Genomic DNA, 17,805 nt, shown 5'->3' with positions numbered 1-17,805 from the left:
ATCACGCACATAAGTCACCACAGTGATGGTACAGCACAGAATCTGTAAGGGGAACTCTTAGTTCACTAGGGGTCCCAACTCTTCGCTTTACTAACTTAGCTTTTTTGACTCTTAGTTTCCTCATCTGCCAGGTGGAAGTCATCCCCACACTTACCAGCCTTTCCATGATTATCCCTTGAAATCTTAGCTATGAAAGTGCTCTCTACTTTATACATGATTATACAAATGTAGTCAAGTCTGACTGCAAACAGCTCCAATGGTTCTCCATATTGCTCAGTAAGTATCAGGCAGGTTTCACCACTCAGGTCTGTTTGTGGGCATAACGTCTTCGTATCATTTGTTCATTTATTTAGCGCAGTCATCCGTTTGTATCTTTGACAGGTGAGCAGGAACTGGTTGGCAATAATGACCATGCAAGCCTTAAAAATTACCTGGCAGTAAAGAATGTGCCTGCAGTGCAGGAGACAGGGAGACATGGGTTAGATTCCTGGGTTGGAAGATCCCCTGGAGGAGGAAATGGTAACCCACTCCAGTAATCTTTCCCAGAAAATCCCATGGACAGAGGAGCCTGGTGGGCTGCAGTCTATGGGGTTGCAAAAGAGCAGACATGATTGAACAAATAAACAACAACAACAAAGCTATAGACTGACAAAAATAAGCTTTCGAGTGCAGGTTGATAGAGCGAGAACTTGCAAGCAGGATGTCTACTCCTCTTTCCCACCCCATTCATCCCAACTCCAACCTTTCAAGAACTGGTGGTCTTATCCAGATGGACATCAGCTAAATGGCCATAGGCTTGTTTATTCACTTGACAGTCGTTGTCCCCTGCTGTGTATTGGGCCCCACGCATGATGAGACTGTTTCTCTCCCCAGGTGAACAAAGCCCTGAAGCAGAAGTCAGACATTGAACACTATCGGAACAAGCTGCGCCTCAAAGCCAAGAGGAAGGGTTACTACGACTTCCCCCCGGTGGAGGCTAGCAAGGCTCAGACGGAAAGGAAAAAGATGTATGAAAAAGCACCAAAGGAAATTGAGCACGTCTTGGATCCAGACCCAGAACTGTGTGCCCCGTTCACCGAGGCTAAAAACAGGTGCAGTTCCTAAGGGATTCTCTGGGGGTAGCTGTACCATTGGTGGGATGACGGCGGGGGGGTGCCTCGGGCAGTACCGTCCAGGCCTCTGGTTCTATTTGTCGCCTGAGGACTGTCATCTTTGCAGGCTGCTGGTCTGGGCCGCACTGGTCTGTACAAGCAGGAGTTCCACAATGAGTCTGGAAGAGAATAAAATTAAAGCCACTGAAAAACAACACTTATGCAAACAACCGTAATTGTCCCTTAGCTTTTAATGATGTTTTCAAACCTGTAGCTGTTTCAGAGCTGGGTTCACATATAATTATCACCCACCTGGTTATGCAACTTCCAGATCAAGGGACAGTGTATTCATCAATGATTTTAGTGTCTCTTGCATAAGAAAAACAGACTCCATGCCTCACCTTTTGATTCAGCTTCAATCAATATTTACTGCACAGCTACTCCAGTCTCCCTGCTGGGTTCCTGTCTTTAATTCACAGACTTGTCCATTTGACATTTATTGTCTCCTGCTCTGTATTGGGCCCCAGGCATGATGCTGAATACTATCACGGTCATGTGTTAATTCATTCAATATTTTATGGTGGACTGAACAACCCAGTCTCTGCTTTTATGGAACTTAAGCCCTAATGGGAGAGAAAGACGAACACAAGAGTTTCTTGCTCACAAGTGTGATGGGTGTTTGAAATGTGAGATACTCAGCCTAAAAGGCAGGCCTGCCCTAGCAAGGAGGGGTAGGCCTGGTGGTTGAAATTGGCAACCCTCTAAGCTTTGCTGCTAACTCAGCAGGGGGTGGCTTCACCTACTAGGGAAAGGGGTGTGTGTGTGTTAGTCACTCAGTCAGGTGTGATTCTGTGGACTGTAGCCCGCCAGGCTCCTCTGTCCATGGGATTCTCGAGGCGAGAACACTGGAGTGGGTTGCCATTCCCTTTTTCAGGGGGATCTTCCTGACCCAGGGATTCAACCCCGATCTCCTGCATTGCAGGCAGTTTCTTTACCATCTGAGGGAAAAGGGGTAAATGTCAGCAAAGCTCGATAGGCCCACTTCTCTTCTTTGCCTTCCCCTCTGAGGCACTTCCCCTAGAAGCATTTTCATGACTTGAGACCAACTCTTCCAAACACACGTTCTCCTTGGCAGCTGCCCCTTGACTCTGAGCTGCCACTGCTCCAGCCCAAACCGTAGCCCTCACAGACACAGCCTCTAGAGAGGTCCTTGGGGAGGACAGGATGCTTCCTGGACTGAGTGGGTATTTATTAAAAGCCAAAATGACTATGTGATGGGCCTAGATGGAAGCCACATAGTCAAGCTGGGAGTGGGGACTAAATTTTATGAATGGAATCTGCATGATTTATTTTTAATAATGAAAAGAGGGAATTCTAAGCCAGTGCCTCATTTTCCAGGCTTCTTATTAGGCTTGGTGGGGACAACAAGCTGTTGGTGTAAAATCACACTGTGAAGGGATCACAGCGCACATACCCTCATGTTGATAACCGTAGAAAAAAGGGAAGGACATCTGTGGATTTTATTGGGAGGCTGGGGGCGTCTTTGGCTTTTACTTCACACTTTGGGACTTTTTACATCAGGGGTCTTTTATAGACTTGAGTGGGGATTTATTTCTTCCTGGGTTTCCTGCTGACATTTGGAAAATGAATTAAAAATCATGTACAAGTATGCGGAACTTAGTTTAGAAATTATTTGAGAGTTAAATACAGTTTTCAGTGAAGACATTTTATAAGGAGAATGAACAAAACATTTTTCTGAAGAGGTGCATCTCCACTTCCTAACAAAAGGTCGGGCCAGTTGTCTAAGTCCTTTTGCTGGCCTGCTGATGCTGGGAGTATACAGGCAATTCTTAGTAAATGTTGAAGAAAGGATTTAATTTAAAAAATGTGATCAGTTAAGGGAAAATTAGAGATAACCACAAATCAGGTGGGGTGGGGGTAGAAAGGGAGATGAGATCAGCAAGAGATGGGGATGAGAAGAGAAACATTAATGTCGAGAAAGAGACTTACTTAGTAAGCTCTTCTTTTTAAAAGATATTTATTTGGTTACACTGGGTCTTAGTTGCCGCATGAGGGATCTTTAGTTGCCACATCCAAACACTTAGTTGCACATGTGCGTTCTAGTTCCCACACCAGGAATAGAACCCAGGGCCCCTGCATTGGGAGCACGGAGTCATAGCCGCTGGACCACCAGGGAAGTCCCTCGGGCACTATTCTTGTCACACTCTGCTGTTGACTCCAGGCCCTGTCCACTGCTGCCCCTTGTATGTTACCTGTTATCACAGGTGAGACATACCTGTTAGTTACCATTCACAGTTCAGCTCTCTAGAGCCTCTGCTCTCAGTGACCAGCCCCGGCAAGGCACGAGTAAGGAACCCATTCTCTAGGCCAGAGATAGCGTCGATAACCAGAAGCTTACCCTGAGAGCTAAATAAATCAAATGAAAATTTAGATTCCAAATGCTGACTCATCCTGATATCCTTTCAAAGAGTTTTCACAGCTTTTTTTAAGTCAGAGCACACCCCCATCTTTATATTATAAACTCTTCATGTCTTCAGAGATACAAGGTACATAATATAACTGAGGCAGGTGCCATCAGAGGCCCCCTCCATGTCCCCTCAGCCCTCCTATAAGCCAGCAGTGTCCTTCTTGCTGCGAACATCTGTGACTCTGATACAAGGTCCCCAAGCAGAAGTGTCAGGTAGTTAATATGCTCTGGAGCAGCTGCAGTCCATGACAGATGGGAACTGATGGATAAATACCCCTGGCAAGAGAACTCTACACTGGTGTAATAACCACATTTTCTGGTTTCTGTATTTGATGATTTGATATCTGGGGTCTGGCCCCTGGAGAAACTGCCCCTCCCGGGGCTGGGTTGCCAGTTCCTAGGAACAGTAATTTTCCTGTGCAAGTGCACCCATCACACACAAACCAAGCAAGCTAGAACTCAGACCCCAGCTGCCTCCTACACACAGGGGCTCTGGCAGTCTGGGCCCCTGATCTCCCTGCCCACATCACCCCTTTCCAGTTCTTTCCCTGAAAGCCACAATAAAGGCTCTTACCCGCATTGTCCCTGCACTCCCCCTGCCTTGTGATTGACCCTGGTGCTTCCCGAGTGGCCCTCCATAGTGTGATATGCCCCTTTCTCTTGGGATCAGTGAGTGTACAAGCCGTCTCTTCAATGGCAGTCATCCCCTGATCTGTTGGGTTTACCATACCTGAATAACAATGAAACCTACATTTTAAAATAATGATCTCCCCCACTTCTCCAGTAAGTTTGAGCCCCAGATGCCCAAGACATTGATCTGCTCTAGACCATATTCTTTATTGACTTACTTCCCTTCCCTCTCTCATTTTCCCACTTCTCAACTTGTGCTTTCTGGAACCCTCTCCCAAATAAACCACTTCTACCTAGATCATCACAGAGCTTACTTCTGGGGGAACCCAACCTAAGGCAATAACCTGTAAAGACAGAGTTACTCTGATAGAAGCAGGACCTCCTCTCCCTCCTCTTCCCGTTCCCCTCCTCTTCTTCCTCCTCCTCCTTCTAGTCCGTCTTTATGGAACCCTAGGGCTCCACAGAACACAGTGCTCAGAAACTACTTTCTTAAAGTATAGTGGTTGATCCAAACCTCCTAAAAAATCCAAATGAAATCCATCCTCCTCCTCCCAGCAATATTTTCAGAGGTTAAAAAACTTACACCTCAATTTTGCAAGTTTTAAAATTTGTTAACTTTTAAAGAACATAGGAAAATACCAATAGGACATGATATACCTAATGGAGATCTGTTTGATTAAAAATAAGTAATTTCTCTACCCAAAAGCCCAGTTTATTTCAAAGTAGTTGCAGGCTTACTGTGGTAGCCTGATTAATTGAGATGCGTGTTAAACAGCAGCCTTTAAGCTGTATATAATGGAACATTGTCTTTGATGGAAAAGGAGACTGGAGGGTATGCCAGTGTCTAAGGGCGCACCCACATTCAAGGTTCTCGAAAGGGCTTATACAATCTCATTATTGTATTTCTAATACTTCCAAAATAACCTACTTAAATGTCAATTGCTAATCCTAGTATTTACTCCTCCACCACCATTATTAGTAAATCTTTTCTAAATGGGTTAATTGGCAATCTCAGGACAGTTATGGAGTCGGCTTTTTCAAAGAATGATTTGTAATTGGGTCAAGGGAAAGAATTCTTTGGGGTCTTCCTTAAAGTATGAGTCACTCAGAACAGATTCTTTTTCACAAGATTGTGCTCCTTTCCTAGAGGACGCCTCTATTTGCATATAGCTACGGGACACAGTTTATAACATTAGGTGGTAAGCTCCTATATTAGTCAGGATTCTTTTGGTTGCAAATAATGGAAAACCAACACAAATTGGCTCAATAAAGGGGAAATTTTACCACTGAACAGGTCAAGGCTTCAAGCATGGCTAGATCCAAGAGGTCATACAATGATTTCCACGTTTATCTTGTTTCTTCACTTTTGCTGGCTCCTTTTCAGGCAGGCTCTTACCTCATAGTGGCAAACTGGCTGCCAGCAACTCTAGGCTTTTATCCTGTCTTCTTAGAAACCTCAATGCCAAGAGAATGCCTGTTTCCTGGTTGCTGTAGCAAAAGCCTTGAAACTTAGTCGCACTTGATCAACTCATGTGCCCACTCTCTGACTAGTTCTTATGGCCATGGGGTTGTGATGCTGTGATTATCCGGCCTGTGTCACATGCCTATCCCTGAAGGAAAGCTGGCCATCCCAGTGCCCTTACCTAAAGAGGGTTGTCCTGGTGCCAGATGAGCAAAGACCACAGAGGCTCTCTAAACAGGTGTCAGCTCCTCTTGGTGAGGGAGTCAGTCTAATAGCGTACGTTTTATTCCCTAGATTAATTGCAAGGGTGGGGTCTTGCCCTTGGGGTTCTGATATCTGTTCTAGACTAGCAGTGTGTGAATGTGATGGTCTGACTAACTGGGTATGGGGTAATGAAAAGGTATCTTTACCTCCCAGGCTTCTTCCATAGTCACTGACAATAACACAACCTCTGTACCTTGAACCCACGAATGGATAGAATCTTAGAACCAAGACACTAAATAGGGGAGTTCTCTGAAGGTAGATGCTCTGAAATGCAAATAATTTACAGAGAAAAACTTACTGTTGGATGAGAGAGAAGTAGTCAGTGACTTTATCCTACTTTTGTGGGATAAACCCTGCAAGATCATATGGGATAAACCCTGCAAAATCATGTGGGATAAACCCTGCAAATTTTGCAGAATAAAACCCTGCAAAAAAGTCATCACTCCTGAGTTGCCTCCTGTGCAAAAGGAAAAGCACAGCCACAGCCCTCACTGTTACTGGTTCTTTCCCGCTCCTAAAAAAGATTCCTCTAAGGACAAGTAGAAACAAAACAGTGATGACAAAAGTATGCATTTCCTAGGGTGAGCTGGGTGGAGCCTCTGAACATGTGAACCTCAGTCCCTGGTCAGGGCACTAGAAAATGCCTGCATGTAAAAATAAAGGAATAAATAAACAAGCCAACAAAGACACTCATCATGGGCAATTGATGGCACTGGCACTGATGGAAGCCTGGATTGTTCCAGAACTTTTCCACTGAGCAGGAGGAGTCAGGGCATGCGGAAGAGACTCTTAGCTACAAGGGGTTTGGGAATTCCTGTGTGTGTGTGTTTTTTAATTAATTTATTTTTTAATTGAAGGGTAATTGCTTTACAGAATTTTGTTGTTTTCTGCCAGATATCAGCATGCATTAGCCATAGGTGTACATACGTCCCCTCTCTCTTGAACTTCCCTCCCATCTCCCTCCCTGTGTTTTGCAGCCATAATTCTCAACCATTTTGCCACCCTAACAGCTATAAGGGGCTGCATGCTCCTGGCAGTTACTGGGGCTCACTTGAGTAGTAATTTTCTAGGAGGAAGCGCCCCTTTTAGAAGAAGGCATGATTTTAAAAAGATGTCCAAAACTGATCAGTCCTAACGAGGCTAGACCATAACTGTAAACTAACTTTGAAATTAATTGAAGTGAACTTCCTAGGCCTGAAATGCTCTGTGTCCAGGTTGATATGTGGCTGGCTGTGTTCACGAAATGTCACCTCTCTAGAGAGGCCTTCCCTGACCATCCTATCTAAAGTCGCCCCACATCCTAGTCACTATCTGTCACCCTTATTACTTTGGGAATTACCCGGCGCACTGTCTATCTGCCTCTTTAGAATGTAAGCTCAGCTGTGTCTGTCTCATTGTGGATCCTCATCCTCTTCCACCCTACCTGGTACATTTTAGCCACTCAGTAATGAATGGGTGGATGCATGGGCCCCCGATTGCCTTGCGGTTCATGGCTCCTTAGCCCAGAAGGGAATCCATTGTGATGAAGGTAGAAAAGAAAATCTGTCGTCAGCCGTGTTTAAGAAGCTTATTATCCACAGTGTTTGTTGACACATCATGGAATCCTGCATGTGAAATTAGAAAGGTGAAAAGAAGTAAGAGGCTGCTAAGTCAACAAAGCCAACAAAAGCAAGTTTGTTCTTGCAGCGCTCACTGTCCTAGAGGGTCAAGGGAGAGTTCTGGTCTTGCCATCAGCAAAATTTTAGATGAGGTTGCAGTGATGCAATTGATTAGAGTTACCCAGTTTCCATACCAAAGGGCACTTACAATTCAGTCAAATGGTTACAGCATCTGGTTGGGATGGGGGGAGTCTTTTTTCCACTCTTTCTACAGTTCCTGATGGCCAGGGAACAAATGCCATCAATTCTGAGATTCGAGAGGCAAATCCAAAGCCTTCATTGGTTGCCTGTAGTTTGGATCAGTGGAGAATTCCATCTGTCAGGGTATTTGCTGCATCATAACAGTTGTTGAATTTTCTTCAGGCAACAGATGAAGAACTCCGTCTACCGGAGCCGGCAATCTCTGAACAGCCCGAGTCCAGGGGAAACAGAGATGGACCTTCTGGTAACTCGGGAGCGACCCCGGCGTGGGATCCGTAACAGTGGATACGATGTAAGTGTCTGGTGGGCAGAGGTGAATGCAAGCTGTGCTTTTTTCTGAATGCAAAGGGGATAGAGCATTCTGTCATGTTTTAGTTTATTGTGTATCAGTGGAATTTAAAAATACACTGAAATGTTTTCTATTTTATTATTCCTTATTTCCTCTTTTGCAAAGTAAGACTAACTGGAATGTATCAGAGTAACAAATTATTGCTCAAAGAATCTCAAGGTCTAAATTCAACCATTTTATGATTAGTACTTTATTGACCTTAAACTCAACAGCGATGCTAAATGTCCTTAATTTTTTCCCCTTTGTTCTTAGAATCTCAGTAGGAACCATGGCCGTGGGTTAGAATTCATTTGAGCATAGGCGTCTTTTAATCCAGAGCACTGTTGAGAAGTTGGATTTGTTCCTGATTTCGTAACTCCTCAATATGCCATGGAAACAATGAGATTTCCCACAGAGCGATTTGGTGATTTCACATGATGAAGCACATGCTTATGTGCAGGGGTGCTCCAGGCTGCAAAAATGTTTCTAATCCCATCAAATTCCCCAGGTGATGACCTAACAGTTTGGTGCCTCCTATCAAACTGCTTACATCCCGTCATGTGTAGTTGCTCTCATGAGTTTGAGTGAAAGATTCTGTGCTAAGATGCTCAATGTGCTTTATTGTGTCCCAAGATTCAAATGGTCTTGAATATGCTCTTAGGTTTTATGAAATTGTTTCTTTCCTTTTCTTCTAAAATGTTTCTCTAATTACAAATACAAAATTTTCTGTAACAAGAGTTATGATTCAAATATATCCAGATAAACTTTTGTTTTAATTGTGAGGTTGTAATTTGAAAATTACACTTGCTTTCTTAAACACACGGTGCTAATTTGAAGGCAAGAAGGTTTTTTCCCCTTGGAATTGGTCATTCTTTGCCACAAAGCTTAAAGTGGGATTTTTAATGGTCCAATTAAAACAGAGATGCTATACCTAATTTGAATTTCTAATTACCTTCCTGACATTTAAACTTGATGTCTGTGTTGGTGGTGATACCCTTATCTTTTATTTCTTTTTCATTTTTCATAGCTAAGAGGTGGTTTAATTTTATAAAATTCCAAATGCTTTGGGCAAATCTCTTTTTTTTTCTCCTCCAGATTAAAGTATTCAATGTTAAATTTTCTCCTCATACAAATATTTCTTATGCCAAGCTTGGTCATTAATTTGATAATCAGCCTGTGGTTAAAAGTAGGGCATTTGAAATTTCCATTTAATCTCTCCGTACCAACAGTGAGTATTCTTCCTGGATGCTTGTAGTTTGGGAAACTTTTTCTTCTGCTCAGGAATATTCTGCTGATATGTGATAGCATTCTTAGTTTTTTTCAAGACTTGTATTAATAGATTTCTTATGAGGTTCTAGACATAGTTGTTTTCACAGTTTGAGGAAATAGGCCAGAACACAGTTAGTTTTGAAAAGAGAACACTGCAGGTGTTTTTCACCACTGTGCCACGACTTGGAGTATTCACTGGATACTTTCGGAATGTTGCATTACAACAGTAGGAGAGAGAGTATTTTTTTAAAATGAGGTTGCTTACCTCTCACATTCATGTATAAATATTCCAATTACAGATTACTTTAAGGGAAGCCCACTTCATTTCAGTAGATTTTAAAAAAATATATGTTTCTTTGAAAAGTGTGTGTGATCACAAAAAACATATGCAAATACAAGTCTCCTTAAGAGATGATGATCATCTGGGGAACAATTTGAAGAATTTAGACTGCTGATGCTAAGAATGAAATTGCTTCCTTTATTTCCTCCTGAACCTTTTAATTACATGAGAGATATCCGCTCTCATTTCCTGACTGCCCACACTAGACCAGGCCCTATTCTAGTCTTTTTACATGTATAATGTAATTGTATTTGCTGTCACCAGACAAGTGGTTATTCTCATTATGCCCATTGTACAGATGGGAAACTGAGGCTCCGGGCAGTTACATGATATGTTTACCCGTCTCCAGATCCTGTCCCCTTAACTATCACTTAATACAGCTTCCATGCGCCCCCACCATACTATATATCTGTCTGTACATAACATATGCCCTGTATTTCTGATCTCTCTAAGATGGCAGGTCTCACAAGAACTCTTGCATGGTGAACTCACACAAGCAAAAGGTGGACCTGCAGATAAAGTAGCGAAAGAAGAGTTATGGTTTTAAACAGTGCATGCATTCATTTTCTGAATCTTGATTTTCCAAAAGTGCCAAAGCGCTCCTGGAAAAGAACCCAGTAGCTCAGCAGTGAACAGGTCATTCAGTTGGAAGCATGTCCGGTGTCCTATTGGGCCTGGGCATCTTAAAGCCAGGCCAACATTTCCAAGTCTTTTCTGCCAGATGAGGGAATGCCAGGACCCACTCCTTAACGTGGTAGAAACAAAAGCACTGGGAGATTGATTTAAGTGTGAATTTTTCAAAGGTTGCCTGCGTTAGAGTCCCAAAGGAAATGCCTGCATGTAAAAATAAAGGAATAAATGAGCAAGCCAATAAACACACTCATCACGGGCAAACCTCAGCCCTGGGACTGATGGCCGCCAGGATTTTTGCAGAACTTTTTCCACGGAGCAGGAGGAGTAAGAGCATGAAGAACAGACTTAGCTACAAGGGGGTTGGGAACCCCTGTGTTTTGCAGCAATGATTCTCAACCACTTTGCCATCCTAACAGCTAAGACGTGCTGTACACTCCTGGCAGTTACTGGGACTCACTTGAGTAGTAATTTTACAGGAAGAGGCATCCCTTTAAGAAGAAGGCGGGATTTTAAAAAGATGTCCAAAACTGATCAGTCTTAATGAGGCCAGATCGTATCTTTAGACTAACTTGGACATGGACTGAAATGAATTCCTCCCAGTGTATAAGTGGGTAGAGAAGATAACTAATATTTCAAAACAAAAGTAACTGTTTCAGGGATTTCCCTTGTGGTTCAGTGGTTAAGAATCTGCCTTGCAATGCAGGGGACATGGGTTCAATCCCTGATCAGGGAACTAAGATCCCATGTGTTGCAGAGCAACTCAGCCACTGCCACAGCTAGAGAATCCATGCACTACAATGAAAAGATCCTGCATGCTGTAACTAAGGACCTGACACAGTTGTTTTGATGGCTTCCATTTGCAAGGGATGAAATGTGATCTAGAAGGCCCCTGATTGCCCCAGATAGCTTACAGGGAGTCTGGAGCCTTCTCAGTAAACGTGTAAATCATGTTGTTAATGGGAGGCTCTCCTGCTCTTACCACTGTGGCATGAGAGTTAGAGACCAAGGCAAAGCACAAGGATGCCCTGGTACCTCACCATGTGCCCGGTGAAGGGTATAACCAACTTCTGGTTTCGTTGGGGAGCGAATGGTTGGATTGGGGGATTTTGTCCTTTCCCAGAAGCCCCCTGCTGTTGCCCTCTGAACCACGTGCTCCGTGTCGGCCCTGTCCCCACCCCCATCACCTCCTAAGCATCCCACCTAGAACTGGCTTACATAGGTCTCCCATCTCAGCCTTTCATTTCTTTCTCTTGCCTCTGCCGGCTAGTTTAAGCTGTTAATAACCCTGGCTTGATATGTTATCTCATGTTAATGAATAGGACATGGTGTTTTAACAGAGCCCTTTAATCCCAGGGAAATATCTGACGATGGGAAATCAGGCTCCCTGGTTGAGGCTGAGGCAGAGGGAGGTTTTTGGTGGTGAATGGGGAGGTGTTTGGTGGTGAAGGGAGCCTTCCAGTATCATCTAGACCTCTCCAGGCTGGTGGCTGCCCACAAAGAGACTTGTTAACCTACGGAGATGGAGGCCTCTTGGCATGTGGGGAACAGGAGGTGGTTTCTTGCTTGCAGGTTTGGGGGTCGGCGGGTCAGGTTTCAGGATGGCCTAGTGACGCTGCTCAGAGCCAGGCCTCCCCTGCTGGACTTCCTTCCCACGCAGGTGGGTTCCCAGTGGGCAAGGGGCAACTTTCCTTGCTTAGTGAGCACTCAGGTGACATCTGCCCACTGGTTCTCTCTGGTCTCCTGTGCTCTGGATGCTGTCTGCTTCTGCTCTTGGTACCACCTACCCATCCTGCCTCTCCTGGGCTCTGAGACCTCAAGCCTCTTGACCAGTGTGTGCATGTGTGCTAAGTCATGTCTGACTCTTTGTGACCCTATGGACTGTAGATTGCGAGGCTTCTCTTTCCATGGGATTCTCTAGGCAAGAATACTGGAGTGGGCTGCCATGTCCTCCTCCAGGGGATCTTCCCAAACCAGAGATCGAACCTGCGTCTCTTACATCTCCTGCATTGGCAGCTGCTTACTGCAGGTCAGTGCGCCCAGTACACTCTTGGTGTGGACACCTTGAGGGAAGGGAAGGAAGCAGGATTGGATAGTTAAAGGTCGGGATGTGGTATAGGAACTACAAGACCTCTCCACAGGGAGCGCTGTAACTCATGCAACCCTAAAGAGTTGTGTCAAGTTTTCAAGAAGCATCTGGGTTCTTGTCCTCTAGTACTGACCAGTCCTTGTGTGTCCTTGGGTGAGGCATTTCACTTTAGCCAAGGACAGTTCCTAGTGAGAGAGCCGGCACTGCCTGTTCCCTCTAATGCTGGGGGAGAGCAAGGGTAATACCCAGGTGACAGCCAAGGGCTGGAGACCTGCCCATCAGCTCGGGAAGAAACGCTCGAGTCTGGAGCAGCACAGCACCATCCCCCACCATGCTGGTTCCTCTGAACTCTGGTCCTTGGCCCACGGGGAGCCCTCGAATCCCTGTAGGATCCGGAAGCCAGAGGACAAATGAGAACCCCACCTCGGGACTTGCTACCCCTTCATTTCTTCCAGCAAACATTTCTCAAGTGCACTGGATCCATTACATCATATGTGCGTTTAACATCTGCCAGTTCCACAATATAGACTCTGAAAGACAAAGGGAAAAAATATAAATATTGCAAAAAAAAAAAGTTAGCTGTTGCCTATATTCTGCTCATGTTGTGCATTATAGGTGACCTATTTCTTATTTCCATAAGATTGTACACACAGGCCATGCATGTATGCTATGTGGATGACGATGAATTTTCAAAGGTTTGACTACATGATTTTTACCTTCTCTGCCGGTATTAAAGTTTGAGCCTCACGTGTGATTCCACTGCTCTACCGGTATGAGGCTTTATGGAGAAGAGAACGTTGGATTGGCTAGAGCTTGCCCCAAGGTGCTTTTGGAGGTTCGTGGAGGGGACACGTAGAGACATATGCAACATGTTGGGGTGGTGATGTTGAAGCTGAAACTCCAATACTTTGGCCACCTGATGCAAAGAGCTGACTCAGTTGAAAAGACCCTGATGCTGGGCAAGATTGAGGGCAGAAGGAGAAGGGGACGGCAGAGGATGAGATGGTTGGATGGCATCACCCACTCGATGGACATGGGTTTGGGTGGACTCCGGGAGTTGGTGATGGACAGGGAGGCCTGGTATGCTGCAGTTCATGGGGTCGCAAAGAGTCGGACACGACTGAGCGACTGAACTGAACTGGGGTAGTGAACTTGGATGGGAACAGGAAGTCTTCCTGAAGGTTTGTTCCTGTCTGTCCCACTCACAGCTGCCAGATGAATCCTTCTAAAATACATGCCCCTGTTTAAAATCCTTCAGTAGCTCCTCAGGGGGGGCTTCCCTGGTAGCTCAACTGGTATAGAATCCACCTGCAATGCAGGAGACTCCGGTTTGATTCCTGGGTTCAGAAGGAGAAGGGATAGGCTCCCCACTCCAGTATTTGTGGGCTTCCCTGATGGCTCAGATGGTAAAACATTTGCCGGCAATGCAGGAGCCCTGGGTTCGATCCCTGAGTTGTGAAGATCCCTTGGAGGAAGGCATACAGAGGAGTCTGGTGGGCTACAGTCCATGGGGTTGCAACGAGTTGGACATGACTGAGTGGCTAAGCGCAGCCCAGCCCAGCTCCTCAGGGCTTGGGAACAAGACCCAAACCCTATGGGAGGGAGGGAGGTGGGAGGGGGGTTCAGGATGGGGAACACATGTACACCCATGGCTGATTCATGTCAATGTATGACAAAAACCACCACAATATGGTAAAGTAATTAGCCTCCAATTAAAAAAAAAAGACTCAAGCCCTAAGCTTCCAGCTCAGGGCTCGGATGCTCCGGCTGGCCCCAACATGCCCTTCTGGCTGATGCTCACCGCTCCTTAAGCTATCTGTTGGCTCCAGCCCTCCCCGCCCTCCCCAGACTTGCCCTATGGTTTCACATCTCCACATCTTTGCATGTGCTTCTTTCTCTGCTCAGAACATCCGTTCCCTCTGGCTTAAGTTGCTTAGCCTTGGCACTGTTGATCTGGGGGCTGAATAATTCTTTGTATGGAGGGAGGGCTGTCCTGTGCGTTGTAAGATGGTCAGCAGCATCTCTGGCCTCTACCCACCAGCTGCCAATAGCCCCTCCCGCTTGTGACAGCCCAGAATGCCTCCAGACACTGCCAAGTGTCCCCTGGGGGCAAGCTTGTTCCCAGTTAAGAACTGCCTTTTCTTGGAACCTCCCTGGCTGTCTAGTGGTTAAGACCTCACCTTCCAGTGCAGGGTTGTGGGTTCCATCCCTCCTGAGGGAGCTAGGATCTCACATAAACCTAAGACAGAAGCAATATTGTAACAAATTCAAACAAGACTTTAAAAATGGTCGTGCTGCTGCTGCTAAGTCGCTTCAGTCGTGTCCGACTCTGTGTGACTCCATGGACTGCAACCCACCAGGCTCCCCCGCCTGGGATTCTCCAGGCAGGAACACTGGAGTGGATTGCCATTTCCTTCTCCAATGTGTGAAAGTGAAAAGTGAAAGTGAAGTCGCTCAGTCGTGTCCGACTCTGTGTGACTCCATGGACTGCAACCCACTAGGCTTCTCTGTCCATGGGATTTTCCAGGCAAGAGCACTGGAGTGGGGTGCCATTGCCTTCTCCGTAAAAACGGTCCACAACAAGAAAAAAAAGTCTTTAAACAAACAAACAAAACTGCCTATTCAGGCAGTGCTTTCGGAACTCCTTGAAAATCTTTTCCTCGACCCCACATCTGGGGTCTGACTTAGTACTTGGGACTCACTCCATCAGATTCCTTACTCCTGTTCCTCCCAAGTGCGTTTACTTGTATTACTCCCCCACCCCCGCCCTCCTCAAGGACAGAAATCATGTTTTATTCATCCTGGAAGCCTCAGCACTCAGAGTCAGAACCAGCGCCTATCAAATGCAGTGTCTCTATTTGTTGAGCAAATGAACAAACAAGTGTCAACCAGAAGTGACTCTGGAGCTGAGACTTGAAAATATGGGGCAGATTTAGCTCAGAGCCGCATAAACAGTTGATTTGACTGGCTTATCAACACCGTAGACAAATGCAAGTTACTGTTTGAAGTTCAGTCTAAGTGGTGGTTATAGGATGCTTTAGCTAAAATAACAGAAAGCCCAACCCAAATCAGACTGTCTGTACTCATGAAGGGCATGTACTGGGTGGAGTAAATCCAGGCCTGGTCTGACTGACGCTTCTGTTCCTTTTCTCTGCATTATGCAGTGCTGCCCCCTCATATGTTGGCTTCAAACACAGGTTGGTTCTCTCCACTGGAAATGGCTGCAGCAGCCTCGAGCCTCCTGTCTACATACCGTATTGGCCAACCCAAGAGAGAATATCTCTTTCCCAGCCATGAAGTGAAAGTTTATGGGTTTTTTACTCTAACTGAGCCACAGTAGGTCCAATGCCCACTCTACCCCTCTATCACTGGGGTGGGGGGAAGGGGGGTCCACTGATTGATTTAACCCAGGCAGATGTCACCAGCAGAGCTGGGACAGGCTTAGTTCCCCACCCCCACCCCAGAGACCCTGCCTGAGACCCAGGGAGAGGAGTGGATGGATGCTGAGGCCACCCCAGTACAGAAAGAAAGAAAGAAAGATGTTATTTGGTCTTAGTCCCTGCTGCTGGCCAGAGCTAGCTCCAGAACCCCTTGGGATTTCCTGAGTGCTGGGAGCATTAAATGTTCTTCATATTAAAGAGGTGACCTGGAAAGCACCTAAGGATGGCGACTGGTTGCCTGTGAAGCCCAATATGTGATTTCCAACCTCATGCCCACTGCCAGGGAGGGGAGATGAACTGGAGATTGAGTCCCATGGCCAATGGCCAGTGATTTAATCAGTCATGCCTAAGCAAAGGAGCCTCCATAAAAACCTAAAAGAAGTGGGTTCAGAGAGCTTCTATCTTGGTGAACAGGTGGCAATTCTGGGAGATTGACACCCTTAGACAGTATGGAAACTCCCTGCCCTTCCCCCTATTGCCTTATGCATCTCTTCCATCTGGTTGTTCCTGATTTATGTCTTTTAGTGATGGGCCAGCAATCTAGTAAGTAAAATGTTTCTCTGAGCTTTCTGAGCTGCTCCAGGAAGTTAATTGAACCTAAAGAGGAGGTTGCTGGAACCTCTGATCTTTATCTATCTCAATGGTCAGAATGACAAGCACCTGGCCTTGGGACTGGCATCTGAGGTGGCGGGGTGAGTCTGGTGGGACTGAGCTCTTAACCTGTGGACTCTGATGCTTTCTCTGGGTAGTGTCTGAATTGAGTTGAACTGTAGGATACCCAGCTGGTGTCAAGAATTGGATGCGTGGGGAAAAAACTCACACATTGGTGATCAGAATTGTACTCACTAAAGAGAGGATTGGATTCCTCAAAGGGCGCCTTTCTCCAGCACAGTGGGGCTGGCCAAGGGCTTTGTAAGGGGTACCTGAGACCCTCCCCCTTTGCCCTGAAGACACAGAAGTCACACTTTTGAAAATGACCTCTAAGATCACACTTTGCCAAACACAGAGTAGCCAGTGGTTATAACTTGGTAAATGTGACTTGGTCAATGATTGAATTTCCAGTGCTCTGTGGAGGACAGCCAGTCATAGGGGAGAAAGACAAGAGGGTGGAGCTGGTTTGATACTACCTTTTTAACCATTGTTTGGTCGAAGTAAATAGCATTTTCATCACTTCCAGGAAGTTGACTCATTTCTCCTTTCAGCCAGTCTTTACCACCCCCACAATGAGAACCACTTTTCTGATATCTACTATTATAGTTTTACCTGTTCTTGAACTTCATGTAAATGGAATTATTCAGTATGTACTCTTCGGTGTGTGATTTCTCTTACTTAAAATTTATCAATGTTTTTGCGCATATCAGTTCAGTTCAGTCGTTCAGTCATGTCCAACTCTTTGCGACCTCATGAACCGCAGCATACCAGGCCTCTCTATCCATCATCAACTCCCAGAGTTTACCCAAACTCATGGCCATCGAGTCAGTGATGCCATCCATCCATCTCATCCTCTGTCGTCCCCTTCTCTTCCTGCCCTCAATCTTTCCCAGCATCAGGGTCTTTTCAAATGAGTCAGCTCTCCGCATCAGGTGGCCCAAGTATTGGAGTTTCAGCTTCAACATCTGTCCTTCCAATGAACACCCAGGACTGATCTCCTTTAGGAAGGACTGGTTGGATCTCCTTGCAGTCCAGGGGACTCTCAAGAGTCTTCTCCAACACCACAATTCAAAAGCATCATTTCTTTTGCACTCAGCTTTCTTTGTAGCCCAACTCTCACATCCATACATGACCACTGGAAAAACCATAGCCTTGATTAGACGGACCTTTGTTGGCAAAGTAATGTCTCTGCTTTTTAATATGCTGTCTAGGTTGGTCATAACTTTCCTTCCAAGGAATAAGCGTCTTTTAATTTCATGGCTGC

General features: G+C 45.6%; 1 protein-coding gene across 1 annotated transcript in view; it reads left to right on the top strand.

The window, feature by feature from the left end:
• The window catches only part of KIAA1549L (KIAA1549 like), a 137,932-nt gene that overhangs the window by 82,091 nt on the left and 38,036 nt on the right, over window positions 1-17,805 (top strand). The window contains exons 17-18 of the mRNA XM_065944681.1: window positions 874-1,091; window positions 7,957-8,086. Coding sequence (XP_065800753.1) covers window positions 874-1,091; window positions 7,957-8,086 — 348 coding nt within the window. The remainder of the gene's footprint in view (window positions 1-873; window positions 1,092-7,956; window positions 8,087-17,805) is intronic.

Source organism: Muntiacus reevesi, chromosome 9, assembly GCF_963930625.1.
Source record: "Muntiacus reevesi chromosome 9, mMunRee1.1, whole genome shotgun sequence".
Taxonomy (NCBI): Eukaryota; Metazoa; Chordata; class Mammalia; order Artiodactyla; family Cervidae; genus Muntiacus; species Muntiacus reevesi.
The sequence above is the reverse complement of the archived record's forward strand: the minus strand, read 5'-3'. Positions and strand labels throughout refer to the sequence as shown.